This window comes from Sinohyriopsis cumingii, chromosome 1 (genome assembly GCF_028554795.1).
Source record: "Sinohyriopsis cumingii isolate HCF-2022 chromosome 1, ASM2855479v2, whole genome shotgun sequence".
NCBI classification, from domain to species: Eukaryota; Metazoa; Mollusca; class Bivalvia; order Unionida; family Unionidae; genus Sinohyriopsis; species Sinohyriopsis cumingii.
In genome coordinates, this window is record NC_142961.1 from 176,889,932 (window position 1) to 176,906,925 (window position 16,994).

Genomic DNA, 16,994 nt, shown 5'->3' on the forward strand with positions numbered 1-16,994 from the left:
AGATGGATGCCTTTTGATAACAGAGGATATGGTTGCTCATAAAAGGTGTGGGAGCATGTGCTAAGGACACATTACCCAATGAGTTACTTTTGGTATGATGAAATTTCAGCCCTCCTTACATCCCAGTATTTCATCAATTTGGGCACAGACTTCTTAACCAAATGGAATCTGGCATATCCCCTTGTGTTCACACTCCCAGAATCATTGAACTTGTCAAGTCAGTTTCCATCAAGACTTGGATTTCATCAGGAGAGTTCTTGTAACTCTTCAGCTATTATACAGCAGCAGACTTGACCCCCCTAGGCTGTCTCGTTATGCGGGCCTTGCCAGCACATTGGCACCTCGTTTTAGATCCTCTTCATCAAGCAGTCATAATCACACATGAAATTTGATCATTCCTACATCAGTGGGGCAATCCAGGCTGGCTGACCATTGGAATCCTGCTGAAGAACACCAGGCAGAAATAACGTAAAGTACCGCTGCCTTTGCACAAGGTTTTAGTACCAACCTGTTGCTGACCTTCACTATGATTAGCGACACCTGGGGAATGGCCTCAGTGCATCAATATTCTAGGAAGGTAGGCTTTCATCAATACCTTTAATTTCTGTAAAGATTGTTCCTGGGAGCACACTGGTCCTCTTTTAATCCGACAACACTGTTGTGGTGATCTATATCCTCAAGCAGGGAGGTACTAGACCACTTGTCCAGTGTTCTGATTTTGCATTTTTCTGGGTGCAACAATCTCCATATCAACATTCAAACACCTTCCGGCTGCATCAGTGGCTTCACTGAGAATCAATCCAGAAGGGGCCATGTCCATCACACAATGTCCCCTCCATCAGTTGGTCATCACTCGGATTCACAAACTTCAAGGGCATCCCAGCTTGAGCCATGAGATTCACTGTTGGCCATCTGAAAGGGGTTGTGGGCCTGTGCCACCTCTCCTATGGTGCCACAATTATGGGATCAGAATGGGAAGATGACTCTGATAGCCCCTCTTTGAGGGCACAAGCCCTTTATCACCGATCAAATTTTCCCAACAATAATACACCCAGGAAGATTCTGGCCAACCTGAATCGACCATCCTCTTCTTCTACATGCTTGGCCTTTACTAGTATAGCCTTGCGAGTCAGACAAATCAAACCTTGTTTGTGGAGAGAGTCTTGTGAGTAACATCTATATCGCCCATCTGCATGCCTGTATCCCTCAACTGGCTGACTTTCTCTGGCTCTGTTCTTGGAGGAGAAACAGTTGTACCCGAATCATGACCAAATTCCGGTATCGTGGCAACATGTTTGTGAGGGATAGACACATATCAGATCTTTAAGACAATATTGGTCTCAAAAGGGATCCAATAATTTTTTTTTAAATGGCTAGATTCAAATCCTATTGAACTTCTAGCCTACACGTCGATAAGATCACCATCATAAGACCATGTTGACTGCTAGCTTTAGCTTCAGTATGCAGGATAAGAGGGCTGCATCCCCCTTTATGTTCACTGGAATTTTCTCCAGTTCAGATCGAAGGGTTTGATGGTTGGGAGGGTTTTTAAGAAATGTTATTATTTTGTTAAGCTTGTTTCGCAGGGTACAAGTTGACACACTCCACAAGAATGTCAGACCTGTCAACTCTTACGATTTTGCCATAAGTCTTTTGAAAATTACCCTTAAAATATGAATTTACGGCATACTAGCAAAAACTATGGAAAAATGATCGTTGCCGAAAAATCCAGATAATTGGTTCATCCTTGTTTTATTTGGATCCGGGTTTTATCTTAGAATTAGTGAAATTAGTCAGGGACCAGACTAACTTTACAGCAGCACCCCAACGCTTTAAACTGCACCTATTTGTTCATGCTTCTGCATGATCAAACTGTTGATTATGGAATTTTTAAAAATGTTGTCCAGAAAGTGATGCATGTTTAAGACGAAAAGTGAAATTAAGCTTCTAGAAAAGTGTTAATAACACAGAAGAATAAAAAGGAGTATTCAGATTCTTGTGAATAAAAGCAGGAAAGGACACCATTATGTTTATTGGACATCACATGCCAATTTGAGTTTGTCTCATGGCAGGAGATGTGATTGCCATCATCATGTGAAATGGAAAAGAATTTCCCAAGTTGAGAGACAGCAACAAGCCATTGAGCTGGATAGGGTTTGAAACTAGAGTTTGTGCAACTGTACTAGTGGTAAATAAAAAAAGTCTTTGTGTGCTTTACAAACTTTTCAGTTGAACATAATGTTTATTGTTGATGCGTCAAACTTTTAATTATGTTTAATTACATTTTCCAGCTTTAGAATAGCAGTTATTGATATTTTGTTACACCTTACTGAAAGCTGGTCAGTCTTATGGAAAAAATTAACTGCCTTACTGAGATAGACTCATCAGGATTGGCAGGTCTGAAATGTGATCAACTGTTGTAGGAGACCAGCCTGGTCCAGCTTGTATTATTTGAATTAGCCTGATGTAAATACTGCGCTCCAATTTTCAGAAATTTTGGTTTTTCCATTTAACAAAACTTCAGTTGTTACTGTTACTAAGATTTCATAGAAGGATGATAATTGACACGTGCAAAACAGCATACATTAATTTGGGTGTGTTTGTGACTTGTTGCCATTATTTGTGTCAATAGAAGAGAAAAGAATACAAGGATAGAATCCAGGATACATCCCCCGTTTAAGGCTAAGAATGTGTAACATAAAGTTGGTTTAATTACAAGAAATACTGAAACAATACATGACTCAAATATTTATTAAAAAAATTATTCATTTGTATTTTTTCTCGAAGAAGCTTATCTTTTTATGCTACAAAGTTGAAAATTGCCAGTATTTTATGATTTTTGGTGTTTTTTATGTCCTAATCATTTTGCCAATATAATCCTCATAAAAAGCATGAAATTTTTTATTTCCCAATTGTCTGAATTTAATTGCATATCAGTGAAACCAACATTATTGATAAGGCTTTGTTACACAATATGTTTTCACCATCAGGATGTGTGATTTAGCTCTGCATGATTACGTTATGGACCTGCGTCTGTCATCACATCACTACAGTTTAGAGTTGTAGCCCTATCATTTGACTCTTTTACTTTTTATGTCATGGATTAAAATTAAATTTGTTATGGAACTTATAAACATTTGCATCATGTTCTGTATTTTTCTTTAACAGAGTTTGATTTTTGACTCCATTTTGACTTAAAGATTTGTCCTGACACGTTGAATTGATGGTTATTCAGTTAATATCATGCTATATAGGCAGAGAAGTATCACCTCAGCCATGTAGGAGAATTTTTATACTGCTTGTGACATCTCTGACAGTGAACACATGTACAAACAGTCATCTTTTCACAGTGGGTACATATTCACAGTGACCATTCAAATTTCCCTCTGGCAAGTTTCCTATATAAATTTCCTGTATGTAACAGTCACCTGCCATTCACAGTCAGGTGTTTTCTAACCAGTTATTGGATTCCCTACCTTAAACAGTCACTAGAGCTTATCTACATGACCATTCAGTCAATGCAAGCTGAATTTTTGCTTCATGAAGAAGGCATTGTTTGGACAGCTCTGGTCATGCTGCCATTGTAAAAAGGTGTCAGTATGTCAGATTTGAAAGCAATGTAGTTTTTGTCATTATGGTAGAGGGTCGAAGCAATTTGTTTGCTGCATGGTAGGAAAGAAGTATTGACACAGAAGAAATGGAAGTCACTTTTGTACCATTTTGACATATACAGTTAATATCTTAAATATCTTCATACATTTGCATGTGAGTTAAAGATATTTCAGAAGAAATATCTGCATATATTTTTAGAGAATTTGACAGTAATCATCCTTCCTTGAATTTATTCCAGGTTTATGCCAGTCTGCCATCCAAACTGGCTACCATTACCAGTGCTAAAATATCCAATAGCCCAGTGCCCAGGGCCCCTCTAACTTTAGATTGAGCCATCATGTATTCTAAGTCAAATGCCCATCAGGCTTGTCAAAAGAACTCTTACTTGCCTGAGGAAACTTGGATCATGCTGATGAAATTTGTAAATGTATTTTCAAGATGTTGACATACCTTCCATAACGCAGCGCAATGCACCAGTGTCTACATGAAATTGAGATCTGATTTTAATCAAATTTAAGCATGTCTTTCATGCTAATAGATTTTGTATTTCCAAACCCCCTGACACAATTATGTTTTGCAAAAATACAATATTCAGTAATCTTATATAATTTTTATTTAAAACATCCCACCACTTTTAGAGTATGCTCATTGCATGTAGCATGTATAAATGGTAAACAGTCATAACTGGGGCTGATGTAAAACTGTCCCTTGGGCAGTTTGAAAGGGGCAATTAAAGTCAGAGGTCAGGTGTAAACCACCAGTACACATTATTTAATGGCTGAAAGTAGCTAGTGAGATGTGTTTGAAGGCTGCAATGGGTGAACCCATTGTGCTAATATGCACAGGTTGGATCAGTAAGTGGCACAACCCATTATAGGTAAATCAAAGTGATGTTAGATGCATGTACAAGAACAAAAGTTATTACATATCATTGCCTGGAATGAAAATGTTTAAACCTAATGTATTATATTTTTGACAAGTATGTGAACAGCAGCAATATTTCTTTGAAGTAGGATTTTGCTTGTTATATAGAATGCTAAGCAGGAGTGTTTACTTTGTTGGAAGATTAAGTGTAATTCATTTTTGAAACCAGTTTAGGAAGCACTTAACTCTGAACAAAATCAGACAAAAATAAATTTAAGAACTCTTGTTTGACTGAGTTTTACTTTTTGATGCACTTCAGCCCGCCCGCCCCCCCCCCCATTAAGTGGGTTGGGGGTTATTAATTATTTGCACATGCTTCAAAGAACACATCGACATATGTCAACTTGTTTTTGACCAGGATTCACACAGAATCCAGTAGAGAAGTTTGAATACCAGACCATCCAGTCCCTAGTGTGTGTAGTGATGAACACTAATGATACTTGCATTACCTTCAAACCAATTTGAACCCTGTTGAATTTATATTTGAATTGTAGCTATTGCAACGTTGCGTGACAGTATTAAAAAATGGGAAATTTTGGGCATGTGGAAATTGGAGTCTGGGCTTGTGACTTTATTTAAGTCATCAGCCCTGGACCTTTGTCATAGAAAAATTTCTTTGAGCACTGATTACTAAAAGTAGTAGAACATTTAAACCTGTTTGTCTCAAAATACCACTCAATTTTTTTATATACCATCTTTCACCAAAAGTATACTGGCATAAGGGCTTTTAAGTATTGGAGAAATGTAACTGTTTTGCCATTTCAGTATGTCGTATGCCACTAAAGGCATTTAGGTCTGTTAACTTGCATGAATGTTACTCTTTGCAGGTCAGAGAGGACAGATCAAAGAAGCAAAGCAAGTTCATCAGTACCTTGAAAAAAATAACTGGAAATTGAAACTTCCAGTCAAACAACAGTATGAGGAAACTGTGTTACGCAAAATAGGACAGGTACGTGTAAATATTTTCACAATAATTATGAACTGGTCAAATGAGAAATGATAGAATTAACCTTTCATTTTTTTGATTCAGTTTTCCAATCTGCCAGAACTAACTCTCTTCACAAAATAATCTCTCTCTCTCTTTCTTTCTGTCTCTCTCATATCAGGGCATATTTTACTGTGATCACAAATAAGACATGCAGTGGATTACATAATGCTGCTCTCTGTCCCTCTTCAAAATAAAATTGTAATAGCATTTTAGAATTAGTGATGCAATTTCCCTATTGCCAGTAGTCTGAAATAGCATAGTGATACCTTTAATAGTCACAAAACTGGATGTTTCATTCCACACAAAATCACAGATTTTATCCTATCTGTAACAGTACATTTTAGGTAAGCATTATTCATTGTTGCTAAAAGAACATAATACATTTAAAATACCTTGTATGAAACAAATTAGGTACTTTTAGCTACATTTATTTATGCTGACCTAAGACTCTACAGATAGGATAAAGTTCACGATGCTTAGTGGAATGAAGTGAAAAGAGGAAGCCAAGGTATTGACCTGGTCTCGTCTTATACCCAGCATTGGGTTGTATCTGGATAAAATTCAGCATGATCATACAAAGGAGGCCAGCTTTTAATTCAGTGCAACAATGCAACAAATGCTTCCAGAAGTCAGTTATCAAAACACGGTCAGCACTTAATTAGGTTCTCAGAGAAACGCATGCGGACATACGGTAGATTGATGCATTTTACATTTAATTACTAGAGGACACATTGCATTTATGATGATTACACTTAAAAGGAACTAAAAGATAGAACTAGAACACAAATTTCAATAGATAAAAAATTATTTAATTTGTATTTATTTATTGAAGTACTGCCTCCACTTGGTGTGAGTGACATTTTCATTGCTCAGAATTTCCTTACATATCGTTAATTGCGGTGTACAAGTGGTACCTCGGGTTACGAACGCCTCAGGTCACGAACAATTCGGGTTACGAACAACAACTTCGAAAAATTTTTGTTTCGGGTAACGAACAGTGCCTCGGGTTACGAACGGAGGCGAGAGAAAGAGAGAGCAAGGTTTAACGTTGGAGACAAACAATCGCGTACAGTACAAACGAAGGCCACGCAGTACTAACTCCCAACACCACTCCTCTGCTTCAACCCATGGACCAGCAAGTGATCTCCAACTTCAAGAAACTGTACACAAAGGAGCACTTCTCAAGGTGTTTTCAGGTCACTAATGACACTGAATTGACTCTGAGAGATTACTGGAATGATGTTTCCACCCGTACCTTGAAGTCTGCCTGGAAGAAAGTTTGGCCATCGTGTGTACCAGAGAGAGAAGAGTTTGAAGGATTAGAGGCAGACGCAACAGCTGTAGTGGTTGAGATTGTGTCTTTGGGCAAAAAAAATGGGCCTGGAGGTCGATGGCAACGACTTGGAGGAGCTGATTGAGGACCACAGTGGAGAGCTCACTACAGATGAGCTTGTGGATCTTCAGAATGAACAGCTAAAGACATTAAAGGAGGAGCAGTCGTCCGATGATGAGGAGCCAGTGACCGTTTCAACTGCCAGGATTAAAGAAATTTGCAGCAAGTGGGCAGACGTCGAAGACTTCATTGTGAACCATCATCCAAACAAACTTGTTGCAAACAGGGCAGTAAACCTGATGAATGATAACGTGATGGCCCACTTCAGAAAGATTCTCCAGCAAAGGAAGCGACAAATTTCCCTTGATAGTTTCTTGGTGCAGAAAGATTCCCAGTTGGCTGCCAAGAAACAGCGACAAGAAACTCCTGAAACTAATGATTCAGAATAGCAAACAAAGTGACAAATTTCCCATGATTGTTTTCTTGGTAAGAAAGATGGACTAAATCTTTTTTTATTTTACATTTAATTTATTTGGCTGTTTTCTTTCTCTTTATTTAATACGTGAAGTACACGTATTCTTTGCGTTTTGTCAGGTAAATGACCGGATGTTAATAAAAAAGAATGATTCTTTCATCTTGAAACGGATTGTCTCTATTTCATTGATTTCAATGTTTCGGGTTACGAACGTTTTGGGTTACAAACCGAGTTCTGGAACGAATTAAGTTCATAACCCGAGGTACCACTGTACTAGGAATGTCGTTTGGAAAGAAAATGTAAAAAATTGTAATTTGATATTTCATAGTGTTGATTAAATGTTCCAGGTCCTATCTACTGTTTTTGACAATAAAACGAGCGATACATCAGAGTTTCCGTTACCAATTTTGATCGCAATTTTCTTCAAGTTCAACAAATAGGGATCAATTTTTGGGGTATTTTCTGGTTTAAAAATGGGATCCATGCCTGACCCCGCGTTATAAACGTGTTCGCGATTTATCGAGGCGCGAGTTATCGAGGGAGTGTTGTACTATTTAACCTTGCATATCGACAAATAACTAGAGTTTTCAGCTACTTTCTGGCCTTTTCTTCCCTTTTTATTTATGTTGCCAGTTTCATTTCTGCACATTGACTCAAGTTCTACAGTTGCCAAACTTAGTGGATAGCCTGTAGATGGGGTAAGGAAGAAGCCAGTTAGTTTTGGGGTCAAAAGGTCAAGGTTGCTGTTACCAGAAGAAAAATAGTTTCTGCACAATGACATGAGTTTTACATAATGTTCCTGGATCAAACTTTGTGGTTGGCTTAACTTGAGATAAAGGAATAAACCATCATTTTGTTAGTCAAAGAGCTAAAGGTCAAGTTCACTGACAGAAAGAATAGTTTCTGTACCAAACATTTCAGTCATAGATATTGTACCTTCACCAGAGTTAGTTGATGACTCACTTGTTAGGTAATGGAGTGCATACTCATTTTGGTATTTAAAGGTCAAGGTACGAGGTTGCTGTTAGCAATAACAGGAAAATGTTTTTGCATAATAACTTACTGTAGAAGGCTTGTACCTAAGGTATGCTCAAAAATCAAAAAACATGGGGTTTCGCAGAACAACTTTTATGCTCGAGTAAGTTTGTTGATATTCTTGCTTTGGAAAACTAAGTAGTCTGGAGTCTCTTGTTAGGAGTTCACATTCATGGTACATCTAATAGGAAAATAGTTGTTTCTGCACATTAGGTTTGATGTGTTAGGTTCCTGCATAGCTGACTATTATCAGAGGGCAAGTATATAAATGTGCTGCTTGTTTATTGTTATATTGTGTCCACATTTTTTTCTGTGGATTGTTCTCATCAAAGACATGGACAGAAGTGATTGTTTAATGGTCACTGGCCACCTATTTTGTACAAATGTGTAATATTATTATAGTTATAAACAAAATGCATTGATTATGTATGCACACCACAAAAATGTTTAATTAGACTTAAAACTCCACTTTTTTAAATGAAAAAATTATTCGGCAATCTCCGTAAACAATCGATAGTTTCCATATGCCAAAACTGGATACGACATACATTTGTCCCTTCTATTCAACCTAGCCATTCAGGTGTTTAATTTCCCCACGTAAAATGTCTATGTGATATAGCATATGATTGTGCTTTTGTACAGCAAATATGGTGCACTGTGTTGCATACAGATGTAACCATAAGAGCGATGATGGGAAAAAGGGTTCTTTCTTTTTCCGAAAGACCATGTTTACCAGAAAAAAGTGGATTTAATCTGTGGGATCCAATAGGGGAGGGATGGGAAAGTTGTATCATTTATGCTGGATTATAGTGAATTTGGCCCAAAGACAATTCTGCCCAACTCAAAATACAATTCAGCCCAACTCAAAATACAATTCAGCCAAACTTAACAATAGTTTGTACATTCTTTTTCTTCAGCAAAAAAGTAGATGCTATGTAAGATAGGTTTTAGGAAAAAAAAACTAAATTTAAACAAACTATTTTGATATTCTTTGATAGAAAATAATCATATTTCGTAACGTACATATTTATGAGAGAAAACACAAACTGGCATATCTTGCTTGTTCTAATTAAAATATTTATATACATTTTTTATGCAAAAAAATATATGCATCTGCACAACAACATTCTCGGTTTAAGTCTTCCAGTCAAATTATCAATATTGATTTATAAAACAATAATACTTAACAGATAATATTCTACATAATATGTATACATTTTGCTAAGGGTAGTGTACATGAGATATTATAACAAATATACTTAATTTTAGGCTTCACATTTTAACACAGCTGCATACAATACACACTAGATTACACATTAGAGAGAGAGAATAATGTTGAGCATTTTGTCAGTATTTAGTTGCTGCAATATGAAGCTCTTACCAGTTAATTTTATTGTTTGGTTTTATTTATCAAATTGTCTTAGTGTGTGCACGTGTAAATTGAAAGCTTGTCATTACTGGTCAATATCGTCAATCATATTTGCTCCATTATTCCATACAAATTAGAAAGGAAATAAATTTGTGTTTAATTTGTGCCTCCATCACACACACACACGGAACAAAATAAAATTATATGGCTGAATAAAATAAATATAAGGCTGAGCAGTAAATTAGTTTTCATTAGTTCTAAATATTCCCTATCCATAGCTTATAGTGTTTATTTTTTGACAACAAGAAGCATGTACTTCGACCTGTGTGGGAAAATATACATCATTTCTGGTTGGCGTCCTCTATAGGTGGGAAATCATAACTAAGGGGAGGTAACAGCATTGTATACTTCTATTTTGAGTAATTAAATTATTATTTCTTCTTTACCCCAATTAAAAAAAAATTTATGTGCGAGTATAACTACTTTTATTCATGTAATGCAAATGTGATAGGAAAATGTTGGAGTATGGCTGGTGACCTTTAAGAATAACATTTCTTTTTTTTGTGTTATTAGAGAAACCAAAATAAACCATGGCAAGTGGGTGAGGAGTCCAGCGATTCATCTTCAGATTCCGATTCTGTGCAGCAGAGAGCTTAATGAAACCTGTCTTATAAAGTGAAGATTTACCTCAAAGTAGGCCATGGAAGGACATGAGATGATGACATCAGTATCTTAACTTACTACCTGCAGTAAGAAAAGGGCACCAAATTCTCTGCTGAATGAAATTAATTAGGACATATTAACTGCCATCAGCTTTATCAATATTCTTAGACTTATTGGCCTCAGACATGTCATATGGTCAAGTACTAAGAGGAAAAAAGTGCTATATATTGCACAGGTAATTTAAAGCTAATAAAGATGGTGTAAACTCCTTTCATTCCACATTTATATAATGAGCCAGTCATACAAAGGGGTATATTTTAATGTTATCTCCAAATTCACATACCAGTTTGCTTTGACTCTATCCCCATTTTAATTAAATAAAGTTAACTGATAGAGTAAACATTAAAAATTGTACACGCATTCTGGACTTCCAGTTCTTTGTGTAGTGTTTGTTTAATTAGAAAATTGGATTTTGATGCATCAGTGTATGATGTATACATGGAACCAACATTAAAGAGGAATTACAGTAACTCTTCTACATAGATATTTTGTATGGTTTCCAACTAAGGACCACATAGTATTTTACAGTTGACATCACATGCATTTTAGCCATATTAATGAGCCTGTCTTTAGATTAGCTAGGGTAGTTTGCACAACCCAAGATAGAATGCCATAAGTATTTTTGAATACACAAAAACAAAATGTTATTTATTTAAGGATAATTGTTTTAACTAATTCAGATTTTAACTTGTCTGACTGTAACGTATGATATTGCCCTGCATCATCCATCCATCAACAGTTGCAACTTCATATCAAGAAACATGAAGCAATTTTAACCCTATGTAGTAAACATCCTGGTATGATGACCTTTCTTTTTTTTATACAAATGATGTTGATCAAACATGGCCACCATTATGAATATACAAAAACCTTGAAATGACTTCTCAAAAATAGCATAGCAAAAGTTTGACCATATTTGACATAGCATCCTGGCATAAAGGGTTTTCAGTTTTATACCAATGATTTGGATTCAACAGCAAATATGAACACCACTACTAAAAACAAAAATACATTCAAATGACTTCTCAGAAATCATTTAATAGAATTTGACCAAATTGTACAGCATTCTGGCATGAAAAGGTTAATCAGCTATTAAGCAAACATTTAAATAAATGTGTGTGTGTGTGTGTGTATATATATATATATATATATATATATATATATATATATATATATATATATATATATACACACACATACACACACACATACACACACACACAGACTCAGGCATATGTATGCTCAGTAGAATTTGGTAGAATTTGATATGATGCATCCAGTATTGGACAAACGATGTGACTTAAGGTATGGATGAAGATATTAAAAGAAAGTAGACAAGTCTTGAAAAACTAAAAACTGTTTTAATAACATATACGTTTAACATCATTGGAAGTAATTATACAACAACAAAACAGCATCCGACTGACACTGACCTCTAGGTCAGCTACTCTTGCATTAGGCTATTAAGCAGATGTCGGTTTAGTGAGTGATCTTAGGCTCACTTGGGTTTCTTTGTTTTACCAGGCAAGTGTTTCACTGAGACCTGTAATATATTTAGTTTTTGAAGTATTTTAACCAAAATGTGCAAGTAACGGCTCATCGCTTCTTTTTTTGACATCTCTCATCTTTCATCAATGATTGAAATGTGGAAAAGCTTTTATTCTGTCCATAAGGTGGGTAAAAAAAAATTGGCATTGATTACTGGCAAAGCTTTAAAAGGAGGAACTGAACAAAAATATAATCGGATGTTAGTATATTTTTTGATAATTTCAGTAAACAAGTAATGTTACTTCCTGGAATAATTTTATTTTGCAACATTTTTCCCATTTTTAATGAAGTTTTTCTTTGTTAATTTTGTGAACGTTCGTAGAATTAAAGAGATGAGTGCATTGTGTATTAAAATGATTATTTGTAAATGTAAATAGGTTCATAATTGTATTTTATGGCATGAACATGTAATTGCATTTAATAGTTTGAAGTCTAAATACTGGTACATTTATACATTGTTAACACAGCCTGTCATATTGGTAGCTTTGCGTTACAATTTTCAAGTTTGATACAACACTGATGGTTCTTGGAGTACCATATATACATGCTTATATTATAACTGCAAACTTTATACTGTCCTGGCAGATATGGGTCTCTGCACTTTATTAGGAGTAATCAAACAATGTAGATCAGAGTCTGTGTTCTTTGCAGTTGTATCCAATTTGTAAGTGAGTATACATGGTAACTGTAATTTAAACTTGTAGATACAATGAAACCTGAGAAAACCAAGCATGTGATTTCAAAAATCTGAACCAATATTCACAGTATGTCGATATCATTTGTAAACAAAGGATAATACATTTTTAGGCCCTGCAACAATAACACAGGTTGTGGAGGCAGTAAGGCTGGTTTGTGAAATCCTGGTTTTCATTTGATCTTTGTACTGTTTCTGAAAATTATTCTGCTGACATCAGCATGCTATGGATTCAGCAAAAATAGAAAGTGACTGTTGCATTGGTATCAGTTTGTATAAATATGCATTCTTTAAATAAAGTACACCTTTACTGTATCGATCTGCTTATAATAATAGCAAGCCTAAAGTCATTTGTTATAGAGATCACCATAAGATGTGTTAATTGTGAGCATCACTTGTGTGTTCATGGAATAACGGCTTTTATGTAAATGAGTATAATGCATACATTTCATTTTTAAAACAAAAAAATACACTTTTATAAATGCCATTAATCATGTATGATGTCACTTCCAGTTGATCTACAGCTTCCTTACTACAAGAATGTAAATCATCAGCGTGAATTATTTTATGATGAGAAATTGATGACCCTAATTTTCTTGTGATGATCAAAGTTGCAAATCTTTCGACTATTGTGGTTGCACTGCCAGAAGAAAGGTATTTGCATAGTGTTTGCTGGATGATTGCAACTAATTCTAACACACAGTGTACATAGACACCTGTTCTTTCTGTATGAATAGTTTTCAGATTTTGTTGTTGTGTTGAAAGAAAAATAAAATGTTCAGACCAAATAGAGACTAATGTTTTACATAACACTGAATTTAGTGTCTACACTGCCATGCATCGTATTTTTATCTAGCATATATGAGCTGTTATTCTAACTAGTTTCTTTCTTACAGTTTGCATACAACAGAATATCATATGAAAACTTGACCAGAATACTGTTTATAGATAAACTGTTTGACAGTAATGTCGTCATAATTTCCCTAATAGAATATTTTTTATGAATTCAGTGATTTTATGGCTTGCGTTTAAATTATGCAAGCGAATTTGTATGTTTTTTTTGTAGGATTTAACAGCATGTCAGTACGAATCTGAATTCATAGTAAAAGAAACGGTAGGTTTGTTCCATTTAACATAGAGTGAAACCTTGTTATAACACCTTTGTTAAAATTTGGATATAGCACATTTATTGCATGGGACCTGACATTTGGCATTAATTTCACTAGTTTATTGAAGTACTATAATGCTTTAGTACCAAAATAAACCAGAGTTAATAATTTGGCAAGACGTGTTGAATTCTTAGAAGAAAAAGGATCAAATTTCTGCTGCTTCTTTATTTTTGAAAAGATGTCAAATCCTGAGAAAAGCTGATAATTGTTCATGTAATTATTATTGAACCATCAAGAATAAATCCATTAAGTCATCTTTGTGTTTGTCATCATTGCATGCTGCATATAAGCATTGCTCAATTCAGGGTAACATTAGCCAGCAGATGTCATCTTTGTGTTTGTCATCATTGCATCTTGCATACAAGCATTGCTTAATTCGGGGTAACATTTGCCAACAGATGTTTGCTTAGTCATCTGACACCAAACAGTGGTGGTCAAGTATTTCACCTGAATTTATAAATCAGTCAGTTTAGTTACTTTTGCAAGGGAAAGCAACAGACTACCAGTGCCTACACTGTCATACACACCTGTTGAAACAAGGTTATCACCAGAATATAATAGATGGGAGTAGGTTTAGTCATTGTCCATCCCACCAGCTTGTAAAGTTAAGAGGATACCAAATGCATATAAGTCGAATCCAACTACAAAATGCACAGACCCAGATCTGCCATCTCCTTATGTGCTGCTAGGAGTAATCAGTAGGAAAAACAAGATAAACCCTGATCAGCAGACACATTGTGCCATTTCAGATCAGTATCTTTGTTGTTTGCAGTTTGACTCGACTGATAAGCAAGTATAGATTAAACCAGCAATATTTTCTTCATTGATTCGGTTGGATATTGCAAGATGCAGCATATAGCTCAGTTTTTAGACCCATACTATTGTCATCACATGGTTTCATTATATAAGGCACCAGAGGAAGAGTTTTTTAATATATCTGCAATGGTACTCTGATTACTCAAGGAATTCATATCAAAATGATACTGAATTCTAAATGCATCTATTCAGTGACTATTCCACATTTAAAGTGCCTTACTAGGATCCCAAGTATGTATTACTGGAACAATCCTTAGTATGCAGGGAGATCTTGAACTATGCCCCAAGCATGGAAGAGTGGTGAGATCTTGAAGTTTGGTCCATTATCCCCCATTTTGTATACATCAGAAGTACCATACCATGGTACCAGCAGTAGATCACTCGGACTGCCATTCTATGCTGTTTTGGCTTTGTTAGCTTAATAGACATAAGAACAGGCAAGTGATGCAGCAGCCTTTTATTTGGTGTCCATTCCATTCACATTCAGATGTTTAATCTTATGTATTCTTCCCATAAGGGTTGTGATGAAACTGCCACACATATTTTTTTAAGGTTTACTTTAGCTGGTCATAAATGGAAATGATGCCCCTTGGAAAATGGCCTCCTGGGCAGCCACCCTCAAAATCTTGCCATTGAGGTTTCTTTTGAACTACTTTAAGGATTTCCACAAACAATGACATGAAGATTTTTCATTGTCTTGCTTGATCATTAAAAAAACTGCCCTGTTTTGACTTTTATTATTGTTGAGTGTATATATTAGCAAAACCCAACATGGCAACCATTATGACATCTGTATGCAAGTCTGTCAGTCCATGTGTGTGTCTACACTCAGGATTAAGATCAGTGTTTCAAGTTTCTTAGATTAAGGTAAGTATTAAAGTTGTTTTGATTAAGGTCATTGTTAAAGTTTCTTAGATTGAGGTCAGAGTTAGGTTTCTTTAAGTAGTATTCAATTTCTTAGAAAAGGGTCAATTTTAAAGTTGCCTTGATTAAGGTCAATGTTAAAAGTCCTAACTGTCCACATTGCCCTGCTGCAGAAGCACTGGACCACACATTCAACACCTGTCCCAGATACCATAATCGAGTCGGTTTCCAAGATTACCAAAAGAAAATTCATTCCCCTACAACATACCCTGAATTTTTGGGACAAGGTACGCAACAAAAACATCGATACCACATACATGAACATAATAAGGTACCTCAAACACATTAACAAACATGGCAACATATAAATACACCCACAAGTAATTATAATAGCAATTAATAGAAGGGCTAAAGCAGTATGGTAAGACTGCTAGCTCTAGTGCAAGCCCATGGTTGTTGTGTGTGGGTTTTTTCCCACATGTAGGCATGCAGCTAACACATTACTAACCATCATGGTCTGAAAAAAACCCCACATATATTCCCATAACTTTGTATACTCCCACCATCAGGCCCAGATACACACGACAACAAGAGTGGTAAGATATAAATAAACAAAAAAAATTCTTAGGCCCCAACCATCTTAAGACTAAGGTGACCTAAGCCTATTCATCAGGCCCCTCACACAAGGCAGAACTAAATAAACAACAACACCAAACATACTAATTTATACAACAAAAAAGGGCATAATATACCTTCCAAATTCAATATAGCTTTTAACAAAGAATCATGGCAATAAAAGATGAGTCACAAACATCAAGATCTAAGGCTATGGAAGTCGAGTTGAAGCAGAACAGCAAACTCTAGCAAAACAGCCAAACACTACAACAGCATGAAGAAAGAGAGAGAGAGTAACACAGAATGAAGGAGTAAAGAAGAAAACGGACATCGACATTCAAATTGCCAATATATATGAGGTTCTCCCTTTGGCTATTGAAGACCTCTTTCGATAAAAGCTCTATCCCCACAACCCTAACTCGATCCTTTGTATACTACCATCAAAAGTGAAAACCGAAAGGAAACACAGCGTGACCCAAACATGTATAGGGTGCCTGACACCCAGCTGATTGACAACATTTCGGAAAATCAAAAGTACACCAAATTCCAACTTTAATTAAAAATAATAATGAAATTATACAACTCAAAGGATTAGGAAAATTACACGCCATTGGAATAGATTTCTGTCCACTAGTACAATTGGACTTGATTTGATCTTTACCGTTTCTGAGCGTACAGATTTCCTGTTGCGTTTCGCGTCCCGCGAGCCCCTTGCCTCCTTTCCTTGGCTGGACATGTTCATGAATTAAAAAGTGCTACATTCGCACATAAAAGCGGGAATGTAGTGGCTCCATTCCTGCTTAACCAGTCGCGAAAGCACTAGCTGCGT

General features: G+C 35.8%; 1 protein-coding gene across 3 annotated transcripts in view; it reads left to right on the forward strand.

Moving 5' to 3' along the window:
- LOC149808447 (leucine-rich PPR motif-containing protein, mitochondrial-like) overlaps positions 1 to 14,125 on the forward strand; it is a 162,202-nt gene extending 148,077 nt beyond the window's left edge. For all 3 annotated transcript variants that reach the window (XM_089977347.1, XM_089977366.1, XM_089977356.1), the window contains exons 36-37: positions 5,364 to 5,485; positions 10,310 to 14,125. In XM_089977347.1, coding sequence (XP_089833473.1) covers positions 5,364 to 5,485; positions 10,310 to 10,393 — 206 coding nt within the window. In that variant the 3' untranslated portion in view covers positions 10,394 to 14,125. The remainder of the gene's footprint in view (positions 1 to 5,363; positions 5,486 to 10,309) is intronic.
- Positions 14,126 to 16,994: the final 2,869 nt, after the last annotated feature.